The following is a 25,302-nucleotide window of genomic DNA, read 5'->3' on the forward strand; positions in this document are numbered from 1 at the left end:
ATCCCTGCTGCAGGTGCCAACCTGAATGGCCAGCTTTAGTACCTTTTAACCATGTGGACTTCTATGGAGCTTATAAAATGCTAACACATGCTGGCCATAATGACATTTTATTTGGCTCACTCCTTGATCCACTAGTTATTTTAAGCAGTGTAAGGTGGGTAACTCTATGAAGTTTAAGTAACTACTATCAGCTTTCTGAAGCCAACTGTGCATTAAACTGCCATATGTGATAATGTCCTTATATATTTTTCCCTCCAAATCTTTTCCCTCCTTGGCTTCTAACAAAGCTCAGTGTGACAATTATCAATAAAGTCTGAAGGCAACATTCTATGCAGGTTCCTTTTCTGCAAATAAGGTAGCATCTCAGTATCCACAATCCAGTAACCAATGGAGTTCCTCAACAGAGTGTAAATCCATTCTTCAGTGGCATGCCTGAGGGTGGCCCATCCTCTTGGCAAAATATTTTTGGCCCTCACTCTCTCCTACACTACATAAGAGAGGAAATGCCACAATTTTCAATTGTGAAGACTTCCCACTCATTCTTCCACTGTGGCAGGAGGAAAAATATGGTTTTCCCTGAGGCCCCTCTTAACCTGCACATTCTGTTTTAGTACCTGGACCCACTGGCTCCCTGCTGCCACCTGGACTGCAGAGCTCCAGCAGAAACTCAAACGAGTCCTTCTGCCCAGTTGTCCCTGGTAATCCTTATACCCCTACTCTGGTAAAACAGGTTCCACGGCAATGAAAAGGGAAGCAGTCTCAGGTAAAAGTAATTAATTTGTTTTCTCTTTCTCCACTGGATTTCAGGGTGTGGGAGGAGAAGGGAAGTTATAGAAGTGAAGCCAGCTCCCTGGCCTCATTCTCTGTTGTCCAACTGCATAGAGGTAGAAACTAACAGCTGTCCCACAGAAGGGTTTCTGTAGTGTGAATGGAAAGAAAGAGCATGTCACAGGCACACAAGCAGAGCTCCCTGTTCCACCAGCACAGCCTACATAAAACCTGGGCCCTGTAAGTAAAGACCAAATTCTCTCTCTGTAACCAGACCCTGTGAATGATCAAACAAAATTAAAAAGTGCTCCCCACTTTATGGGCTTAGTCCAGGGGTGGCCAACCTGTGGCTCCGGAACCACATGCAGCTCTTTAGAAGTTAATATGCGGCTCCTTGTATAGGCACCGGGCTGGAACTACAGGCGCCAACTTTCCAGTGTGCCAGGGGGTACTCACTGCTCAAACCCTGGTTCTGCTACAGGCCCTGCCCCCACTCCATCCCCTCCCCTGAGCCTGCCGTGCCTCACTCCCCTCTCCCCACCCTCCCCCCCAAGCCTCCTGCATGCCAGGAAACAGCTGATCAGGAGGTGCTGGGGGCAGGGGAGCTGATGAGGGGCTTCTGATGTATTACTGTGGCTCTTTGGCGATGTACATTGGTAAATTTTGGCTCCTTCTCAGGCTCAGGTAGGCCTCTCCTGGCTTAGCCTGTTAGCAGAATACACCAAAAAAGGAATCCCCCTCAAACCTCTTCTTCTCAGGTCCCAGACTCATTGTTTTGTTTTTATTTTCAACACAATAGCAATTATAACAAAAGAAATGAGCAGTTTTAAGAACAGAAAGAACAACTTTCTCAGCCATCTGTGCTCAAGTATTTACTTGTTGATTGTCTAGCTAATCTGAACTCCCCAACCACAGGCAAGGCTAGCAGATTATATAGTTCCTAATAAGGCCTACCTGCCAGACAAAACTGTGTGTTAAACTCCTGATGGTCTTGGAGAAACCCCAGTAGCAGAGACAAGGGAAAGGGGTGTTTCCTCCTGGGAACCATTTTAGGATTGGGTGCTGTCAACCCTGAATACTAAAGGGTCATATTGTGTTTCCTTTTCCATTCCAGACTGTGAATGGTGAATATGACTGCGGTTTGAAATCAAAAGCACTGCTATCTTCTGACTTTATTAATACACTAAACAACAGAAAAAATGGTTAATGACCGTTCATAATTGTTGTTCTTTAAAATGTGTTGCACATGTCCATTCCACTCTTGGTGTGCGTGCGCCCTGCACACAGTTATCAGAATTTTTTCCCTCAGTGATACCCATCAGAGTGGCTTGAGCACCCTCTGCTGCTGCGTGCCACTGGCCACCGGTATAAAGGGCCAGGTGACCCTAGAGTTGCCAGGCGACCTGTTTTCAACTGGAATGCCCAGTCGAAAAGGGACTCTGGCGGCTCCGGTCAGCACTGCCGATCGGGCCATTAAAAGTCTGGTTGGCAGCGCAGTGGGGGCCCGGGGCTAAGGCAGGCTCCCTGCCTACCCTAGCTCGGCATGGCTCCCAGAAGCGGCTGCCAGGTCCCTGCAGCCCCTAGACACATGGGCGGCCAGGGAGGCCCCGCACGCTGCCACCGCTCTGAGGGCCAGCTCCACAGCTCCTATTGGTACCCCAAACCCTCTCCCGTGCCCAACCCCCTGCCGTAGCCCAGAGTCCCCTCCCACACCCAAACACCCTCCCAGAGTCTGCACCCCCTCCAACATCCCAACCTCTTGCCCCAGCCCTGAACCCCCTTCTACACTCCAACCTCCTGCCCTAGTCCAGAGTCCCCTCCCACACCCAAACTTCCTCCTGGACCCCAGACTTCCCCAACACCCTGCCCCAGCCCTTCCTGCACCCCAAACCCCTCATCCCCTGCCCCACCTCAGATTCCACAACCCAGCCGGAGTTCGCACACCCTCCCGCACCCCAACCCCCTGCCCCACCCCAGATAATTGAAGCAATAAACCGTAGAAAATTGAAATTTATAACATTAGCTCACAAGTACAGATTTGTATTGTAATTTACTTTTCACTTACAGCACAGCCCTTAGGAGAAATCCCATACAAATTAAAGTCAATGGGAATTTTGCCACTGACTTCAATGGATACAGGATTTTATCCTTTATTTCTTTCAAGTAATTTTTTCAGGGCTCAATTCTACATTGCTTACACATCCAAATCTCCCAATTTAAGACCTGATCTTTCTGCCCTTGAAGACAGTGATAGATTTGGCATTGATTTCAAAGGAAGCAGGACTAGACCTTTAAAGAATACATAAGAATACTGTATTTCAGTTTTCAGAATCAGCTATATTTAAGATTCCACCTATTTTGTTAAGAGTTGACAGACATATTTTCTAACCAAGAAACAAAACTGTATTTTCATAAATCTATTTTTCCAGACTTTATAAATTAGCAGGAAGATTAGGTTGTTCAGTGGCAGTGGTTTTAGGGTTTTTTAAATGGTTTTGTAGTATTTCTTTCCAGAATGAGGGGGAAATAAATAAAAACAGTTAATACAATTTAGGGATTTCCCAGAAAGAACCAAGGTTATCTTCTGCAATCTGAGACAATGTTAAGTAAAATAGCTATAGAAGGAGCAGCATAATTCACAAAAGAAACTTTCAAAATCATATCCTCTATTCAGCAATATCCAATGAATTATTTGAACTGACATTGTACAGCAATTAACTGTTAGTAACAAATTTAGGCACAGGGTTTGAAAGAGACTGAGATGATTCAACAGATTTCTACTGAAGTCAAAGAAGTCTACTTCTGTGCATCCCAAATTTTTACAACACACAGTGTGGAAAACGGAGGATTCATTAGAGGATTATGTATCTATGCTTATGACATAAAATGTATGTTTTTTAAAAAAAAAACACAGATACTGACTATGCTTTCATAGGTATGAGAAGGACAGAGGTGATTTACAGAAACAACATGGAAACTTATTACAAGCAAGTGATTTTTTTAACATTTTCATTTGGCATGTTTTCTTTCTTTATCTTTCACTCTCTTCTGAAGTGAGCTGTCTGCCAGTAGCATTTATGACAATTAATTTTAAAATTATGAAAGTTGGTTATATGGTAACTCGGTTTGCAAAAGTTACTAAAGCATCCGTGCCTCTTTGGGAAACTCATTTAAAACTCAACATACTATGTATGCCTATGAAAACACGTTATAATTGCATGGGTGGCAATGGCCTATTAAAACCTAAAGCAGTGGTTAAATTCATTCCCCTCTCATCCCTAATTATTTTGGTGTTTTCGAAATAAATGGTTCATTAGTTTTCCACAAATATAACACTAATAAACACAAATGATTAACCTCAAACTAAATAACAAAAAAACAACACTACAATCTTGTTTTGTACATCAGAGACATGTAATTCTCCAGAATCACAAACACAAAGTTCAAAATCATTAAAGAGACATTTCAAAGTCTATTTAAATATAGGAAGTTGGAAAGTCCTCAGCTATTATTTTACTAATGATTTATCTAATGGGTTTGTACAGAAGATCCAGGTCTGAAGTTGTCTATTGGGCCTAAAGTCCAACCAGTCAATGTATGGCATCTGGCAGCTCTCATGCTTCATTTCTCCTTTGCATTACTCAGCCTGTTATACAGTAACTCCTCACTTAACGTTGCCCTGCTTAACGTTGTTTCATTGTTACGTTGCTGATCTATTAGGGAACAAGCTTGTTTAAAGTTGTGCAATGCTCACTTATAACATCGTTGTTTGGCAGCTGCCTGCTTTGTCCACTGCTTGCAGGATTCTCTGGAAGAGCAGCCCCTCCCTGTGGGGATTAGAACCAGGGGGGCCAGCAGCCCCCCATCAGCTCCCCTAAACTCCCTGTAAGGTATGTGGCTCCGCAGCTGCGCAGCAGCAGTTCAGCTGTCCCTCCCCCCACTGCTGTGCTGCTCCTGCCCTGCCCTCAGCCTTGGAGCTGCTCCCCAGAGTTTCCTGCTTGCTGGGGAGAGGGAGAGAGAGGTGCCAATAGCAGAATGTCCCCCTGCTCCTGCCCCCTGCTCTGTACCCCTTCTCCACAAAGCGGAGGAGAGGGACAGAAAGGAGAGAACTTTCTGGAAGCTGTTGCTTCCTGTCTGAACTGGCTGATCTGCTTAAAAGGACAACGTACTTTAAGTGGGGTCAGCATACTTAAAGGGGCAATGCACATCTCTCTCTTTCACTCATGCAGGCACCCCCCAGCACGTTGGAAAGTCAACACGGTGCAACTGTGCATGTGCTGTCAGGAGGAGGGAGTGGTGCGCTCCAGTTGGGTAGCGTGGGCTCATCATCATTTTTTGGAGTTTTTGGAGTTTTGCAGCTACTGCCTGCATCTATTGTGTTTCCTCCCTCCTGCCTCAGTCCGTGCTGCCTTGTAGAGTGTGAGGCTACATTAACAACAGTGTATTAACCCTTGAGGGCTCAGCCGAGTGCTAGTTCATCATTTAGCAGCAAGGCATTCCCTGGGAAATATTCCACCCTCTTACTCCACCACCTCAACCAAGCTTCACAATTATTCATTGCTGTGTACAATATTAAACTGTTTGTTTAAAATTGTTAAAATTTATACTGTATATGTATATAATGTCTTTTGTCTGGCAAAAAACATTTCCCTGGAACCTACCCCCCCCTCCCATTTACAGTAATTCTTATGGAGAAACTGAATTTGCTTAACATCATTTCACATAACGTCACATTTTTCAAGAACATAACTACAACGTTAAGTGAGGAGTTACTGTATATTACATGTATGATTCTTAATAGATTATATATTCAGTAAAGTTTTTCCAAATAAATTATAATTTGGCCTCTTTACCATCCACAATATTACACATCCTTGCCATGGGTGTGAGTTTATATGTTTTTTAATCAATCCCAAATAGAATAGGGTAGTCCAGCCCTACAAAGCAAAGTTATTTTCATGAATTTAGCAAGGAAAACACTGATGTGAATAAACTTTCTTTCTATTTAAATCATTGACAAGTGGAAGTGGTGAATAAGTTTAAGACTATGTTTAAGGCAGTGAGAGCATTTGTAAGGGATCCCTGGATCCAGATGTTTTGGCATCTGGATATAAGTAACTGCATTGACCTGTGTCCTGCTGAATTAAGCTCCTGAAGCCTACTAAGTAACTACTGCTTTTGATTTATTTTCATATGTTTTTTCTTTACCTTTTTAATTCAATTCATTTTAATTCACGAAACAGCAAAGCTCATTGTGGTAAATTGCATGTACAGCCGAACTGATATACCTCTGTACAGCATAATCCTACACAGCATACTACAGCAACTTTAAAAATATATATATAAAGTCTCATTTTAATCTGAATGTTTAAATAGACTAGAACTTCTGGTTACTAGAGTTAAAGGTCATGCTGTGTCACAGAATAGATAATCTTCTCTAGCTTTGAAATAAGATCCTTGGATATTTCCATGATCTTGACTTCATAAGGATTTCATCATATTTAATGACTCAAACAGTAACAAACACATAAAATGTATTTTTTTTTGTAGATTTGCTTTTTAAAAAAAATAATTGACAAGAACAAACTCTGTGAGAGAAATAGAGTATGTAGGAACAGAGATCTTCTACACATTTTAATAATTTTTATTTTAATGGGTTTTATCTTGAAAAGTTTTAAAGTATCTCTTCTTTATCAAGATGCAACCTTACAAAGATAAACTGTTTGATTTTTGGCCTAGTTTCTAAATATGAAGATAACTGTAAATTGTCTTGTTTATAAGAAGAATGGTGATACCTGGCCCATCTTCTCATCTTTCTTCTTTTTCCTTTATGCTGCTTTTCCTGGTGAGGATCGCAGTGGCAGCATGGAGAGTAGGGAGGACCAGACCTCCCTTTCCTCTGCAACAGGTTCCAGCTCGTCCTGGGGGATTCCCCAGCATTCCCAGGCCAGCTGGGAGATACAATTCCTCCAATGTGTCCTGGGTCAGCCTCAGGGCTTCCGCCCAGTGCCTGGTAGAGTTCCAATGGAAGTCTCCTAGAGGGCAGCCTTATCAGGTGCCTGAACCACTTCAGCTGGTTCCTCTCGATCCAGAGGAGTACCGGCTCAATTCCGAGGGTCTCCTAAATAGCTGAGCCCTCACCCTGTCTCAGAGAGCAAGCCCAGCCACCCTGCAAAGAAACCTCATTTCTGCCACTTGTACCTGCAATCTCATTCTTTTGGTCATTACCCAAAGTTCAGGACCATAAGCGAGGATGGGGACATAGGGCAACCTGTAAACAGAGAGCTTCGACCGAGAACTCAGCTCCCGCTTCACCACCAAGTATAGGTACAGCATCCACATCACTGTCATCAGTGCACCAATCCTCCGGTCAACCTCACGCTCCCGCTTACTATCTCTCGTGAACAAGACCCCTAGATACTTGAACTCTTCCACTAAAGGCAGCTGTTCCCCATTTACCTGGAGAGAGCAGTCCAGTTCCTTCCAGAAAAGGACCAGGACCTCCGATTTGGAGGTGCTGATTCTCATCCCAGACACTTCAAACTTGGCAGCGAAACATTGAGTGTTTGTCGGAAATCACATCTGGTCCTAAACTGTTCAAATTTATTTTTATTTTGCTGATGGATGAATGCTGAGAGGCTGGTAGTTGCTAGAGTCTTTTCAATCCATTATCTTTATAAGATTTGGGGTCAATTTTCCATAAACTGGTTACATAATGTCATGTCAAGACTTTTTCACATGGACATGACCTTGTCAAGTTCAAGTAAGAGTGGCCTCTGTTCTGTATTTTCTATTTTATTTATTTATTTATTTATTTATTGGAGGGTGGGTGCCACGGACCTAGTCTCTGTGGTATGCAAAGCAATTTTTTTTTTTAAATGGTGGCTTAAGCAGGACTTTCCCAAAATCAAAGCTCACTAACAATGACCTAATTTAAACAATAACTGGCCAACTTGTGTGGCTCCAGACTTGATTTGCTCAGAGGCTTTCAAGGGCGGCACTGCAGTAAGCAAAGATTAAAAACTATAAGACATTAATAGAAGGCCAAGAAGCCTTGTTTTTTTGGGTCAGCCAACCACCTGACGGGTGACTGACATTCCTGAAATCCTAAAGTCAACCACCTTAGAGAAAGGAAGCCAATTCACCTACACGAAGGCTACACCAGCCTTTGACCCGTCTCCCTGCACATGAAGGATGCCACTAAGTGTTGTGCCATTAGCTGCTGGACTGCAATTACAGCTCCTGTTCTGTGACAATCCAGAAGGCCATGAAAACTGAAGTATTTGCAATCTCCTTGTTATTTTACGTATCTTATTTTTCCTTTTTCTAATATTGTCCTTTGCTTCTATTAGCGTGGAGGCAGTCCAGCCTTTTTATTCTCTCACTTTAGGGTGTGGAATTGTGGCTGTGTGAATGCATGTGTGTATGAGCACCCATCAAGTTCATAAAGGGAAGGCACCAAAAAAGGTTCCCCAGTTTAAACAGCCCTAACCCAAGTCTCAAAGATATTCATTAAAGTGTGTTCCATATTCTGTGTTTAAAAGTCCTAAGGAACTTTATAATAAGGCAGACTGGCCTCCCACTGATCTGGAGAGGGAGGAGTCACTCTGTAATCCCTGGTGGACGGAGCCAGATCAGACTCCCCTGAAGCCAAGGGGCAGGACAGGAAGAATAAAAGGCAGAGCCACCAACCCAGTTGAGTCTGAGTTAGGGAACAGAGCAGGGCCCTGGAGCTGAACCCTGATATTGACCCAGGTGAAGAGCTGCCATGTCTGCTGCTTGCTGCATATCCTGAGAAGACAGAAGATGCCTGTGGAATGCAGGTACCCAGCAAGAGGATCATAAGAAGTGGCCCAGGGAAACCAGACTTTAGTCCGGTTGGGTTGTTGCTTGATTCTACGTCAGCAGGTTTCGGTTGGATCCACGCTGATCCAGCAGCGGAACACTCCGTCACTGTTAGGTCCCTGGGCTAAAGCCTGGTGAAGTAGGGTGGGCCTGGGTTCCCCTACTCCCTGCTGCCAACCCCACTCCTGGGGTGTCTGCCTCCCCACCTTAGGCCAAGAGGCCTGTGTCTGCCTGCCATCTGCCAGAGCTGGGTCGTCAGACTGTTTGTTTGCTCCACCCTGCCGAAGGGCCTGAGCTATAAAACTGTTCCTTTGCTCTGCTCCGCCTAAGGGCCTGAGCCTTAAGACTGCTTGGTTGCTCTGCCCTGCCTAGGGCCCAAGCTCCTAGACTGTTTGTTGGCTCTGCCCTGCCTGAGGGCCTGAGCCTAAAGACTGTTTGCTGGCCCTGCCCTGCCTAAAAGCCGAAGCTCTAATCCTTGCTTGGGGTGGTGCCCCAGAAATGTAGTGAGGCAGAGTGGCCTTCCCCTGAGCTGGAGTGGGAGGAACAGCTGCTAACCTTCTGCAAACTTAAACAGTCATACATAAAATTTGGTACATAAGATTTCTCAAACTTCTGCTTATCAAAGAGTTTTGTTAGAATCTTTTCTATGCAATCCAGGGAGAGGAGATTGGGGAAGGGTTAACCACCACACTGAAACTTAAATCTAAAAAAGAAGCTTTATAATTGGCTCTGAGATTGTGGTTTTAGTATCAGATAATAATTTGTCTTCAGTATAAAAATATTTAACCAGATCCAAGTTAGACTTGATTGACTTGGGTGATTTTTTTTTTTTTAGTTGGGATTTCTCACCAAAGAGAGAGCCTCCTTCTGAGATCCCTCTTATAAGGATTGATTATTTGCTATATTAATCTGATGATCTGACTAATTTGATTATTTGATTCCATTCCAATACCGAGACTAACTTGTTGACTTGACTTGATGTGATAGTTGTACTGTGTTATACTTAGTTTAGTTTAGTATTACTAACAGTAGTTTAGCTTTGGTGATAGGTTTTCTTGATTTTGTTTTTGTTTGTTTAAAAAATTTAATCCAAGTTATAAAACTGATACTGATTCATTTCTTTCAGTAAGCAATGTAGGTTCATAATGTTAGCATTTGTAAAATGTAACTTATTTATAGTGAACATATAGGATTGTGATACAAGTGCCTTCAAAACTGGCAAACATAAGCAGCAACAGACAAAAAAAATGCTCAAGTTGTGAAGTAGATTCTGCACAATGTCACACAAATAAATTTGGTTAGTTAAGTGCACCTCTAAAAACTCACAAAAATTATTCTTTTTATATGCCCATAGGACCTGTTCTTTCTTCGCACTGCATTTAACTATGCTGTATACATAAAAAAAATGTAGCTGGTCAAACTGGAATCTGGCTTTGAACAGCAGAAACATAGCAGGTCTTATGTCTACAGAGGTAGTGAATTTCAGACTATTATTCTCAAAGGGTCAATAAATCCTTGCGGCAAGTCATGCAGCACAGAAATAGAAAAGTTTATAAAATTGTGCCTGATATCCAAAGAGATAAATGGTGTATTATGGAAGGACTTCTGAGGAGTTAATCTAGATTTACACCAACAAGATCAGAATCTAGTCCACTGAATTTCACATACTGTAGGACTAAGAAAGTAAAGTGATACAAACTAAGTAAATTGAGTATTGTTACTCTAGGGTCTTTGATGGGTTCCGGAAGGAAGCAGCTGAAATATTGTTTCCTGAAATTTTATTGTTTGTTTATATTCTTTGCCTACACTCCAGGAAATGCCGTATTGCCACCCTAAAGAATCTTGCATTACTTTTAGAAGGAGAACAAAAACTTTATAGAGAAGAGGTTTGTACACTGACTAGTCCTGTACATGGCTCTACTGGATATCTTGTCAACCAAATATAAGTTTTGATTAAGCAGCACAGCTATCACGTACTTACCTTTGATTTGCCCTTACTGTAACAGGCTCTTTTAGTAGCTTCATCACACTGCCACTCCACTGCCTGAAATACATACCAATAAAAATATTTATAGACAAAGATAAGTAAAGTATAAAACACATAGTAGTGTCAGATAGAGACAGCTAACACAGTCATGTTTATGGTACATAGTTCTGTTACATTAACAGTTGATATTGGGAAGAATCCATTTATAATATTGTTATAATGTTTTTTTCCTCAGAAACATATATCATTTTTATTGATGGCTGCTTAGTGACGTAGCTAAAGTGAGGTTGGTGTTTTCAATCCAGACCTAGCACACACTTACCTACATCAGAAAAATCACTATCAGCACTAATTAGCACTATTCCTGGCAGTCCTAGCAAAGCAAAGTGATTGAATAAGTATGGAGAGGAAAAGATGCTCTATCCCCAGATCTGTCAGTCTAGGTAGTTAAATGGCCTGCATCGCCATAGCATTTGAGGTCAACTTTGTTGAGAGACATAGTCATCGCGCTGTGGGAAAGCGTGCACTGTTGCTCTCCATCCTGTCAGTATAAATTCAAGAGGCTACCAATCCAGCACTAATCACAAGCACTAAAACTTACATTTTGGTTTGAGAGAAAAAAGAAACATACAAAACAATAGCACTACAATTGTCTACTATGAAACTGAGGTGATTTAGCCTAATTTCTGTGTTGTCTCTTTGCTTCAACAGATTTATACTACAGCTGTAACACTACTTTACCATGCTGTAGTTTCAGTGTATGAATTAAACCTTATTATTGCTTTATCTAATGTTCAAAAGTTATGGCTTAGGAAGTATATTCTTTTATGAAGTAGAGTGTATATTTCAGTGTGTACATACTGATACATGTGCATATTTGCATAAATTTATATACTGTATAATCAAGAGTGCCTTTGATATCAGATGGTACCTTTCACATCTAGGGTGTGTATTCATATCTGTTATTTAGATTAAAAGTGTAATTGATTGCATTTGCTTTTTACCAGAAAGAACTGTGATTTCCTTACTAACTGTTGCAGCTTAACAATTTAAACCACAGTTTGCCCCATTTTCATTTTAAGTAACCAAAGCCAACTCATGCTGATTTAATGTAGCAATTTTTTTTGTAGCTGACCTTTCATGGAGATTGTAATAATAGTAAGAAGACTCTGTAATTAGTAAAATAATAGGCTGAAAGCCCATTTAAATGAAGGGAAGAAAACACCTTTAGACAATACTACACAGTACTCTTTGATGTGCCTTTTCAACTAGCCCAAGAATTAGTTTTTTTTTATTTCCAGAAAAATAACCTTATAATCAGTCCTCCCCTGCCCCCGCCCTGTTCCCCAAACTCCTTTCCATTTAAAACAATTTCTATTGCAGATGAATTTCTACATCAGTGGGGATTCATTGAAAACTTCTAAAACAGTCTGGAAGAATCCTTCAGTGAATGACCCTAGCATTTGTAACAAATTGTATCTAGCAGCATGAAACACCCTCATAAGGAGCTGTACACAAAGGGAACAATACCTTAACTCTTTTGTACAAAAAGCAGTTTTATCCCACCAATGGTAAGTACTCTATAAAAGGCTGTTCTTGGCATACCAACGTATCCTAAGTTTCTAGAGTATTATAAAGATTGCTTTAGAATAGAGAACTAAAGCAAATGCCACCAGGACACAATAAGTCTATATGTTGTAAGCAGTATGCGCCAGTGTCTGATTTTGGAAATTTTAAACCATAAAAGCATTGAAGCTTAAACTCTACTATGGTTCCAATGTAGAAGGAGTTACTGGAAGGTCATCAGTGTAGGAAGATTTCATGAGAAATGTAGATTTAAATTAAGGCTTTAAGGAGAGTGCTCGCCATATGTGAACTTAGTAGGTTGTACCAAGCTTGGGGAGTGGAGAGAAAGAAGCCATGTTAAGCATGTAGCATATCCTACAGCCAGGGCCGGCTCCAGGCACCAGCTTCTCAAGCAGGTGCTTGGGGCGGCCACTCCGGAGAGGGGCGGCACGTCCAGGTATTCGACGGCAATTCGGCGGACGGTCCCTCACTCCGCCTGGGAGCGAAGGACCTCCCGCCGAATTGCCGTCACAGATCGTGATCGCGGGGTTTTTTTGTTTTTGTTTTTTTGTTTTGGCTGCTTGGGGCGGCCAAAACCCTGGAGCCGGCCCTGCCTACAGCATGAGTAAACCCCTTATGCTTAACAATCTGTCCCATCTTGTATTTTGCTCACTCTGGTTGCCTTCTCCGGGCCTGAGGAAGATCTCTTTGTAGCTTGAAAGCTTGTCCCTTCCACCAACAGAAGTTGGTCCAATAAAAAGGTATTACCTCACATATAGTGTCTCTCTCATATTCTGGGACCATATCCTGGGACCATGCACAATCCATTATACTGCAATGCCCCCAAAACACAATGCTTATGGCAAAATTTTCAGAAGAAGTTTCGTTTTGGGTGCCCTTCTTTAACATCCAACACATGGTTTGGCAGAGGTATTCTGCTTCTCACAGATCAGCTTACCACTGCCACAAATCCACTACCTATAATAGAGAGCCAATGGTGTTTACCACAGGTGAAAATGTACTGCACAAGATTTAAAATACCTGCAACCACAGACAAAAAATATATATATTATTTTCCCATTTTTAAAGATCTGGAATCCTAAATTGAGAAAGATTAAAGGGATTTCCTTGCAGTTTCATTTCTTTTCTAATATATTGGAATGGACATTGGCTTTGGAGTCAAGATCACTGAATTCTATTTTGTCTCATTCTAACACTGACTTGCTGTGTGACCTTAGTTCATTTCACTCAGTCTTTATTTTGAAATCTGCAAAATGGGAGCAATCATATTTACCTACTTTGCAAAGTTGCGTAGCATAATTAAACAATGCATGCAAAGTGCTACAAAAATGCAAAGAATGATTACTGTTTGTCAGTAGCAGAGATGGGAACAAGTATCAGGAGGTAGCTGTGTTAGTCTGTATTCACAAAAACAACAAGGAGTCCGGTGGCACCTTAAAGACTAACAGATTTATTTGGGCATAAGCTTTCGTGGGTAAAAAAAACACTTCTTCAGATGCATGGGATGGGAACAAAATTCAGAAACTAATTATTCTTAGCCCTGTGATTAATACACTAGATTATATGACTTTTGGGGGGGAATCCTCTTTCCTCCTCCAAAACAAATTCGTATAGAAGTGGACACTTTGAGTGTCCACATACATCTCTACAAATATTTCAGACTCAGCAAGTTCCATTGAGATTCCTATATATTGACTAAACCTCCCAAATTATAATTTATTGCTAACTGAGAACTGCCCAGATATCTAGATTTTTTCAGGAGAGAAAAGTCAAAAGCCTGAGAGAGTAGAAACTCAAAACTCAATGGCACAATTTTTGCAGTCTTTCACCCGTGTATGTAATGGAACTCAATGCAGGTAAGTCTGGAAGCCTATTAACTGCACCTGTGGTGTAGCTGAAAAGAAACTTCCCATTTTTTTTCCTTTCTCTAATATACTTTGAATGAATGAATTGAAATATACATTTAATATTAAGACACTATATGATATTGTCAGATACTGTATTGGGATAAATATAAGGAACAAAACTGAATAAACTATTTTTATGAAGTAAGCTATATACAAAATGTACAATTAATGGCAGGGTTTACTTTAGGGGCATCCTGCTAAGAAAAGAAGGGGGCTGTGTTCATACTGGTATATTTTAAATTAGTGATTAAGTTAGCAAAGTAAGGATAATATTTGCAATCAAGTATGCTTATGTTACTACAAGTCAGTGAAATATACCCATGCTGGAAATAGATAAATAAAGAAATAGAACCAAATAATGTGTTCTAAGGACGGTTGAACACAGTTGAATAATGAGAAATGCAACTGTTTGATCATCAGCATAGTTTTAGGGGGAGGGGAAGAATGGGTATTGCGCCCCCGCCCCCCAAACTGCAAACCTCGGTTAGGCACGGAATTTGCCCCCACCCGTGTGCAGCCCCATTGGCCTGACTGGAGCTGTCCCGTGCAAAAAAATATAGAAGTCAAACTACACCTATGTGTTTGACCACTAATGCACAGACACAGGTCAGCCATATATACAGAGTTCCTAACATTATTGTTAAAATAAGGAGAGCAGAAATGATAAACTTATACAGCTGTTCTGGCCTGCTGAAGAACAGCAATTTTTTAAATGACATTGTATAACTGCGTATTGGACACTTAAAACAAATTAAAGATCATAAAAGCAGTGGAGAGGCTTTTTTTCAAACTGTGAACTTTAAGCTAGACATTTCAGCAGTCAGCAAAGTGCCGAGGAGAAAATACTACTTGAGCAAGCACACTGTGTAAAGTTGGCCAGAGGATGCACTTAAAGAGGGGGCCATGGAAAGCAACTTGCAAAAGTAGGTTGCTAACTGGGGATTAGCCAGCAGGTGTTCAATGTATGTACCACCATCGCCATACAAATGGCTATGGCCTAACTAGTCTTACATAAACTGGCATAAGATGTTTTGCACAAATATACTGGAATGTAAGACCCAGTTGCAAGGCTTCAAAAGTGATGCCTCATCTTCTGATTGGATGGTGAAAGGAGACACAACTTTAATTTTGGCTGGACATTTTAAGTCTTTGTCAGAAGCATGAGTTGCCATTTGATTAACCCATGCCAGTTTCTCAAAGAAGAGTAACCCAGTTGTACCACCCAGGGAAAATTGGATAAATTGGAATGTCTCTGTAAGCACATTGCTTCCTGAAAGCTAAAGACACTTGGAAGGAAGACGATTGTGGTCCTGTGCCAGCCACTTGGGAACCCTCCTGGTATTCCCAAGTATCGAACAGGCACCTTTATTTGTTTCTCTCTCTTTTCCACCAGTTTGGTTTGTCCACCGTTGGAGTGGGAAAAGACTATAATGCTGTATCTAAATCTGCTCCACCTGGGTTTACAGTGTCAACTTTGCTATTGAGCTGAGAGCTGAAGGCTGAGCAAAGATCTGGTGATAACTAACAGACTTTGAGCACCCTTTCAACATCAAAGAACTACTAATTACATACTTTGCAGCAATAAAACATTTCAATAATTTGTCTAAAGATTGAGTGGGCCATAGAATCTTATTCAAAAGTTAAACAGTGATATCTTTAGTAAGCAAACTAGATGTATGAAGCTGGGTTGGCTCCAAGGGAAACTGAAAGAAATGCCAAATGCCATCTAATTTGTTCAGATACCTTTGCAGAAGGCAAACAGTAAAAATCTGAAAAGTGTAAAGAATGCTTAGCTGCCCCTTTCATTTATTGGATAAACAATAGTCAAGAAGGACAAAAATCCTTGTTGTCTTCACTGGAAAGAGCTCGTATATGTGTGTGCGTGCAATCCAATGCAGCAGGATATTAAGTCCTAACATGAATTTCCAGAGATGCTACAACCCGCAAACAAGGAAAACATAAATCTATATACAGTATATTTCAAAATAGCCATAATGTGCAATCATAACCTTAATCAATAAGAAAGTGTCAGCCATGTGTTCAGGATCTGAAAAGGCCAACAAGTCTTTTCATGGTTAGGGTTTCTATTATTAGGTGTGATACCGGAGAATAAAAACACATGGCTTCAATTAACATCAATGGGAGCTGCAGTCACATAACTGAGAGCATAATTGCCCTGTATAATACCTGTTTTACTGTAGGTAGACAGACAGAAACTTATAATGGATGTATTACTACAAGTACACATATATTATGTACACACTTCTCTGAAGTGTAAAAACAAAATGTACTATTGCATTTCATAGTGAAATAAGTTAATTAGTCAGGAACCAGAAAAATGAACAGAACAACATTCCAGACAGCTGGTCCAGCACTCCTTAGGCAGATGGCTCTGCTAATTAGATACTGGCAAAAAATAACATTAAAAAGGTGGTTTAATTACATGCTGCCAAAAATTAACAACTGCATGAGCTTTTCTTTTTTATTATCTGGTTGCTTTCACATCTTACGTTATGTATTTCATCAGTACCTTGGGGATTTTTAGATATAATGGCAATGAGCATTATAAGTAAGTGTCATCCCACCCTGTTGTTCACACCAGTTCAAAAATGAAATGGCTTGGCCAAAACTCTGTTTGGTTAAAGAGGTTTTCAGCCCATGTAATTATCTCTCAGTAAATATATATGCTGGAATCCAAGAGCTGGGTCTAAAGAGGCCATTGAGAAGGGTGTGAGAATAGTCAGTGCAGGGAGATAATGAAAGAATAGATGAGGATTTCAGCAGAAGTAGAGTTTAGCAGAGTGGTTGTGCTATTGGTTATTGCCAGGATTTTTATGGAATTGTGTTGGTGTTATGAGGTCACTACCTCCAGTTTACATATAAATTCAGTGTGTAAAAAGATTTACAACTCTCCTTTCACTGAAAAAAAAAGTTCTTCATATTTCAAACATAGTAATTATTCCTCTTGCCTTCCACATACCTGCCATTTTGTCTCCTGGCAGCTACTTTGTTATGTAATGTAATGTACTTTGTACATTAGCTTTCCAACAGACTTTGAGAAGTAGCTGAGGACTGGGGAACATCTGTTCTTCATTGAAAAGCTAGAAGATGATACATGAAGAATGAGATGAGTTTCCTTCAGCGATGAGAAGGGTTCCCGTTTGGCTCATCCAGCAAAGGATGCTGGTTTGAGTTTCATCTGTGGTAATATGCCAGAAGCCTCTACAGGGAATCCAACCACCAGATGGGGAACTCTGCTAATTGGTTAAGTCTATTCTTATATCTGGCCACTAGTTGGCAGACATAACAGCCAGTTTTTCTAGGGGAAAACACTATATATGTTTTCATCTATTTAGAGTCAGTTTTAAATATCTGACTCCAATGTGGAAATGTTTTTATATCAATTACAACTTTTATTCAAATTTATACTGTGTTTTATACAGTGAGCTGTGTGAAATATTTTAAATTAAACCTCAAATCATGCTTATGCTCATCTGGTTTTGATGTCGACTACAAAGTGAGTGAGCCTGACATGATTTAATGCTGTTAACTACGTAAAATTTTAAGTTTCACATGGTTTTGATGGGAACCCAGGTTTCAACTGAGTTTCAATTTAAACATTTTGATTTAAAACACAGCAAAACTCAGGAGATGACAACCCATATCTGTCAAAATCTGGAGAAAATCTTCACAGAAAGCCATGTGGAATGAAGAGTCCAAGATTTACACACTCTGATTATATCTAACATGCAAAGATACAATTCAGCTTTTGAAACATCTCAGAAGGTCAGAATCTAGCACTACATCAGTAGACCTAATTGGAAGAGAGTTCTTATTTTAGACATATCAAGATAATTTTCAAAAGTGCTCAACATTGAGCTACTTTAGTGACTTTGGTGGGAACAAATGTAGCCAAATGCTGAGCAATTTTGAAAATTCTACCCACAATCCTTCATTTCTCCTCTTTTACACTAGTGGAATTCCATTGAAGTAAGGGGAGCGGAGAAAAGGGCCCATATATGGCATTTATGTTTTAAACAATACAGAATACTTGGTTTATATTTAATAGAGACAGGTTCACTACAAAATTAATGTAAGCAGAGTCTGATTGAGCTCTCCCCTGACATCTAGTGGTGAACTGTGAAAAGGACTTCAGGGGCTGATCTCGTTTGCATGGGCACACCCTCCCTACCTAGGTGCTCAGCATGATGAAATTGCCTGCCCAAATGGTCACTTTTGGCTGGTGTGGGATCCCTAGTCTCCTTGTTATTGGGGCAGGAGTCATAACGGGTTGTTATCCTTGATGTGTGAATCAGGGGCAGCCGAACTGCACTTGGCATTTCCCAACTGAGGGACTCACCCTCAACTAAATGGCACTAGCTAGGCAGGGGACATAGGTTCCAAAGCCTAGTGAATTGAGAAATGGTGGGGACAGGTACTTGCATGTGGTGGTGTGGGCCTTGCCCAAGGGCCCTAGACACTATTTGACCCTTTCTCCACTGTGTAGTAACAAAGCAAATTTACACTCAATTGAGAGTCTTGTTACATGCAGTGCTGAAATCACTGATACCTTGGTCTAAGTATTAGAGCTGCTTTGGGACAGTGTCTCTGATGCAAGAGACTACCAAGTGTGCATCAGCAGTGAGGCTCCCCAATTAACAGCTGAAATCACTGAGAGCTGAAATCACTAAGAGCTATGTTAAGTATGGGGCCCTGAAGACATCTTGGTGTGGCTGGTGGAGAGGTGTAGCCAGCAGGGCAGCTGGTGGAGAGTGCCAGAACAGAGCCCCGCATAGAGGGTGGCAAATGAGTGCCCGAGCAGCAGAGTGAGTAAGGTGCCTTGTTTACACCATCAGCCCCCTCCACCCAGGTGGGAGGTGAACTCTGGGTCTGCACTGTCCAAGGACAGCAATTATGAGTGGGATGCAGAGAAGAGACAGGCAAGTTAAAGGGACTTTTGGGTTGCTGGACTTAAGAACCTGAGGGGAAAAGGACACTGCCCAACTTATATGGTGGTGGGTCTTTTGCTCATGGTTTATGTTTATAAACCCTGTTTACGGTATTCCCCAAATTAATACCACATTATTTCTCTTCTTTTATTAAAAGTTTTGTGCTACACTCAGACTCTGTTCTTGTGAGAGGGGAAGGCACTCTCTTAGAGGCGCCCAGGGACTCCTATGCAGTCTACTTAGTCCGTGAGTCCAGGCAAGCAGGAGTAAGCTGTGCTATATGGCTGCTTGTTCCCTCCATGGAGAAAGGGTACAAAGGATGAGCAGGGAGGGGCAGGGAAAGGGCAGAGCCTTGGCTTTCTCACACACTTGCTGTCCCAAGTACTTGAGCTAGCATACGCCGCAGGGAAGTAGGGATTAGGCAGTCACCCCATTCCAACCCATCACCGAATCAAGAGGAAAGCAATGCCTAAGAAGGATGTTGATGAGTCACAATCCCCCCTGGTGTTTCTTCTGGAGGGCTGAAGCCTATGCACTAAACCTCGGCCCATGACTGTGTTTAAAGTCAGAAAATATTCTTTTACAGATTAAGATTAAAAAAACCCAATGAGTTAGAGGCCTTAGTTTAAGGGGGAGAAAAATTGGTTACCACACCTACAGGAGGATGAGGTAGACAAAGCTTTCTTCGGACAACTAACAGATGTTTACAGATCACAGGCCCTGGTTCTCATTGGGGGACTCCTAGCACCCTGACATCTGCTGGGAGAGCAATACAGCAGTGCACAGACAATACAGGAAGTTTTTGGACAGTGTTGGGGAAAACTTCCAGGTGCAAGTGCTGGAGGAACCAACTAGGGGCTGTGCTCCTCTTGACCGCTGCTCACAAACAGGGAAGAATTGGTAGGGGAAGTAGAAGTGGGTGGCAACCTGGGCAGCAGTGACCATGAGATGGTTGAGTTCAGGATCCTGACAAAAGGAAGAAAGGATAGCAGCAGAATACGGACCCTGGACTTCAGAAAAGCAGACTTTGACTCCCTCGGGGAACCGATGGGCAGGATCCTCTGGGAGGCTAATATGAGGGGGAAAGGAGTCCAGGAGAGCTGGCTATATTTTAAAGAATCCTTATCGAGGGTGCAGGAACAAACTATCCCAATGTGCAGAAAGAATAGCAAATATGGCAGGCAACCAGCTTGGCTTAACAGAGAAATCTTCGGGGAGCTTAAATACAAAAAGAAAGCTTACAAGAAGTGGAAACTTGGACAGATGATTAGGGAGGAGTATAAAAATATTGCTCGAACATGGAGGGGTGTAATCAGGAAGGCCAAAGCACAATTGGAGTTGCAGCTAGCAAGGGATGTGAAGGGTAACAAGAAGGTGGTCAGGGAAAGTGTGGGACCCTTATTGAATGGTGGAAGCAACCTAGTGACAGATGATGTGGAAAAAACTGAAGTACTCAATGCTTTTTTTGCCTCGGTCTTCACAGACAAGGTCAGCTCACAGACTGCTGCACTGGGTAGCACAATATGGGGAGGAGGTGAGCAGCTCTCTGTGGTGAAAGAACAGGTTAAGGACTATTTAGAAAAGCTGGATGAGCAAAAATCCATGTGGCTGGATCTAATGCATCCAAGAAGTTGGCTGATGTGATTTCAGAGCCATTGGCCATTATCTTTGAAAACTCGTGGCAATCAGGGGAGGTCCCGGACGATTGGAAAAAGGCAAACATAGTGCTCATCTTTAAAAAAGAATAAAAGGAGAACCCAAGGAACGACAGACCAGTCAGCCTCACTTCAGTCCCCAGAAAAATCATGGAGCATGTCCTAAAGGAACTTGGAGGAGAGGAAGGTGATCAGGAACAGTCAACATGGATTCACCAAGGGCAAGTCATGCCTGACCAACCTGATTGCTTTCTATGATGAGATAACTGGCTCTGTGGACATGGGGACGGCGGTGGACATGATATACCTAGTGTGACAGACCCAGACCAGTGGGGTACAGGAGTCTGGTAGAGGGCAAATATACTGGTCACTGGATGAGTGGTTTTCTGTTCCCTGAGTGACCAGAGCAGGGGCTGCACTAGTGTAATCAGGAACCTGCTAGAACCACTTAAGGCAGGCAGGCTAATTAGGACACCTGGAGCCAATTAAGAAGAAGCTGCTAGAATCAATTAAGGCAGGCTAATCAGGGCACCTGGATTTTAAAAAGGAGCTCACACCAGTTTGTGGTGCGAGTGTGAGGAGCTGGGAGCAAGAGGCGCAAGGAGCTGAGAGTGAGAGGGTGTGCTGCTGGAGGACTGAGGAGCACAAGCGTTATCAGACACCAGGAGGAAGGTCCTGTGGTGAGAATAAGGAAGGTGTTTGGAGGAGGCCATGGGGAAGTAGCCCAGGGAGTTGTAGCTGTCATGCAGCTGTTATAGGAGGCACTTTAGACAGCTGCAGTCCACAGGGCCCTGGGCTGGAACCTGGAGTAGAGGGCGGGCCTGGGTTCCCCCCAAACCTCCCAATTGACCTGGACTGTGGGTTCTTCCAGAAGGGAAGGTTTCTGGGCTGTTCCCCAACACACATGGTGAATTTCTGAGGCAAGAAAATCCGCCAATAAGCGCAGGACCCACCAAGATAGAGGAGGAACTTTGTCACACTGATGTCAGGAGTGGGATGTTAGGGTGCACAGCGTGGCGGAAGAAGGAGGGTGATTTTTAGAAAAAAAAAAACAAAAAAACAAAAAAACAAAAAAACAAAAACAAAAAAAAAGGGAGAGGGGTTATTTTTATTTTTCACCACAATGGATGACATAGTGCGGGCACTGATACAAGCTACGGCGGCCCAGCAAGAGGCTACCCATGTCCAGGCAGCCGCCCAACAAGAGGCACTGCGGCTGCAAGAGACTAATCGCCTGCTGATGGACCAGGCTGCTCAAGACCGAGCTATTTTGCGGGAACTGGTAAACCAGGTAAAGTCCCTTACAGAGCTGAATCGCGGCCATGATGGGATGCGGCTCATACGGGCCAGCCATTGGCTGCAGAAAATGACACGGGAGGATGATGTAGAGGCATACCTTCTGGCCTTTGAGAAGACAGCCCTACAGGAGGCCTGGCCTCGAGGTCAGTGGTCTGGCATCCTTGCCCCATTCCTGTGTGGGGAGGCCCAGAAGGCCTACCATGATGTGCCTGAAGAGGCTGTGGCAGACTACCCTAAGCTGAAAGCAGAGATCCTGTCCAGATCTGGGGTAACGACAGCAGTGCGGGCCCAGCGGTAACACGGTTGGAGGTACCAGGAAGACAAAACCCCGCGGTCCCAATTGTATGACCTCATCCATCTCGCAGGAAAGTGGTTGCAAACAGAGACCCGGAGTCCGGAAGAGATATTAGCGGTTCTGGTCATCGACCGGTACATGAGGGGACTACGACCAGACCTTCGTGCCTGGGTAAGCCAGAACGAACCCTCCACCCATGACAAGGTTGTCGCCCTGGTAGAGAGGCGAAGGACAGCGAGGGAGCTGACCCGACCAGTTAAGGAAGAGGCACCCCAGGTTAAACTAGCAGCACCAAGCCCTAAAGTTCGGGTGACTGGGCCACCAGGAGGGCCCAGATGGAAAAAGAGAGAGGCTGAAGGCCCATCAGAGGCTACAAAGAGTCGGAGCACTGAGGGAGAAGAGGATTGTGATGTTAGACTGCCCAAACCAAGAGACCGGGGAATGCCTAGGGCTCCATACAGATGTTATGCCTGCGGGGAGTGGGGACACATAGCTGCACAGTGTCCCAATGCTGAGGAGCCTATGCAGTGTAACCTGGGGAACTGGGCAGATCCATGCTCCCTAATCCACCTTGTGGGGGTCTCACTCACCCCACATATGTATACCAGACCAGTGAAACTAAATGGGGCAGGGACCATGGCACTGGTTGATTCGGGGAGTGCTATCACGCTTATCTCAGGGAAGCTCATGAAGCGTAGTCAGCTGCTGCAGGCTAAATGTATGGGGATAACATGTGTCCATGGGACAGTTAGTTACTACCCCACCATCCCAGTGAAAATTGAGATCCAAGGGAACACTACTGAGGTATCAGGGGGTAGCCGTGTTAGTCTGTATCTACAAAAACAACAAGGAGTCTGGTGGCACCTTAAAGGCTAACAGAATCTGTTAGTCTTTAAGGTGCCACCAGACTCCTTGTTGTTTTTGTTACTACTGAGGTAGTAGCAGGTGTAGCCCCTAAACTCCCATACCCGGTGCTCACAGGGAGGGACTTCCCAAGGTTTGGAAACTTACTCCCAGTAGGGGGATTGGAGGAAGATGGGGACCCTAAAATTAGTGAAGAATCCACAGCAGATTGTCAACCCCCTATCTTCTCTGAAATATCCCCAGATTTGTTCTCCACTCCCAGACAGGGTAGAAAGACAAAAAGGGAAAGAAGAGCAGCTAAGGCCTTGGGAACCCGAATACTGACCCAAAGCCAGAGGGTCGCTCTTGTAGGTAGGCGGACCCGCGCAGCTGAAAAGGAGGCCAAGCAGGAGGGAGAAGCACCGGACTCTGACCCCCACCCTAATGCTTCTGAACCAGTAGAGACAACAGAGACTGGGGCCCTAGATCTCGGGCAGATTAGTCCCGGGAGAGGAAATTTTGGACGGGACCAGGCAGAAGACCCAAGGTATGACAACATTAGGAAGGCGGTGACTGAAATAGATGGGGTCCCCATGGAAGGAAAAACCCAGGGACCAGGACCCTACTTCATAATGAAGAAGGATCTCTTATACCGGGTTGCACCAGTACAGGGGCAGAAGGTACAGCAGATCCTAGTACCTCAAAAACACCAGAACACTGTATTAAGTCTTGCTCATAGTCATCTTTTTGGGGGGCATTTGGGGGTAGAGAAGACCCTGGCACAAGTCCTACGACAGTTCTTCTGGCCCGGAGTACATGAAGAAGTGCGGTGGTACTGTGCCTCCTGCCCGGAGTGTCAGCTGCACAGTCCCCGTCCCCACTTGAGGGCACCTTTAGTACCCCTTCCCATCAGAGAGGTCCCCTTCGAGTGAATAGCCATGAACCTAGTGGGACCCCTGGAGAAGACGGCTCGGGGCCACCAATATATACTTGTTGTTTTGGACTATGCTACTCGCTACCCAGAAGCCATCCCCCTGCGGAACACAGCCTCTAAAACTATAGCCAAAAAGCTGGTGGGGATCTTTGCCTGAATGGGGCTACCGAAGGAGATATTAACCGACCAAGGAACCCCATTTATGTCGAAGCTAATGAAGGACCTCTGTACGCTGCTCCATATACATACCCTGAGAACTTCGGTCTACCATCCGCAGACTGATGGGTTGGTAGAAAGGTTTAATTGAACCCTCAAGGCTATGATAAGGAAGGTGGTAAGTCAGGACGGGAAGGATTGGGACACCCTACTACCCTACCTTATGTTCGCTATCCGAGAGGTACCACAGGCCTCAACTGGGTTTTCCCCCTTCGAGTTATTATACGGGCGTCACCCCCGTGGCATACTAGATATCACCAAAGAGATCTGGGAAGAGGAACCCAATGAGGGGAGAAATATAATAGAGCATGTAATGCAGATGCGAGACCGGATAGCCTGGGTTACCCCTATTGTACGGGTACATTTGGAGAAGGCACAGGAGGCCCAGCGAACCCATTACAATCGCCAGGCAAAAGTGCGACAGTTCCAACCAGGGGATCGGGTTATGGTGTTGGTACCCACGGCAGAAAGCAAGCTTCTGGCCCAATGGCAGGGGCCCTATGAGGTGGTTGAACCCGTGGGGGAAGTAACCTACAAGGTGTGGCAGCCAGGACGCAGAAAACAAGAACAGATTTATCACGTTAACCTTCTGAAACCCTGGCTTGCACAAGAGGCATGCACAACAGTCAAAAAATACCTAACCCAGGAAAAGAAGCCTTCCAAACAGGTGAGAGTGTCTCCCGATTTAACACCAGACCAGAAGAATGAGGTGTCTGAGATGATCTTTTGGAACCAAGATGTGTTCTCAACAAAACCGGGTCAAACAACCGAGACATATCACCACATCGTCACAAACCCTGGGGCCAGAGTAACAATGAGGCCCTACCGGGTGCCAGCAGCAAAAAAGGAGGCAATAAAAGCAGAAGTAAAAAAAATGCTGGAGTTGGGGATCATCGAAGAATCCCACAGTCAGTGGTCCAGCCCAATCGTGCTGGTGCCCAAACCTGATGGCACCACAAGATTTTGCAACAACTTCCGGCGACTAAACGAAGTATCCCAGTTCGATGCATACCCCAT

At 43.5% G+C, this 25,302-nt stretch overlaps 1 protein-coding gene across 2 annotated transcripts in view; it reads right to left on the minus strand.

Moving 5' to 3' along the window:
- SEMA5A (semaphorin 5A) overlaps positions 1-25,302 on the minus strand; it is a 635,888-nt gene that overhangs the window by 289,687 nt on the left and 320,899 nt on the right. For both annotated transcript variants that reach the window (XM_034761526.1, XM_034761524.1), the window contains exon 5: positions 10,595-10,657. In XM_034761526.1, the coding sequence (XP_034617417.1) occupies positions 10,595-10,657 (63 nt within the window). The remainder of the gene's footprint in view (positions 1-10,594; positions 10,658-25,302) is intronic.

The sequence above is a fragment of the Trachemys scripta genome, chromosome 2, assembly GCF_013100865.1.
Source record: "Trachemys scripta elegans isolate TJP31775 chromosome 2, CAS_Tse_1.0, whole genome shotgun sequence".
NCBI lineage: Eukaryota > Metazoa > Chordata > Testudines > Emydidae > Trachemys > Trachemys scripta.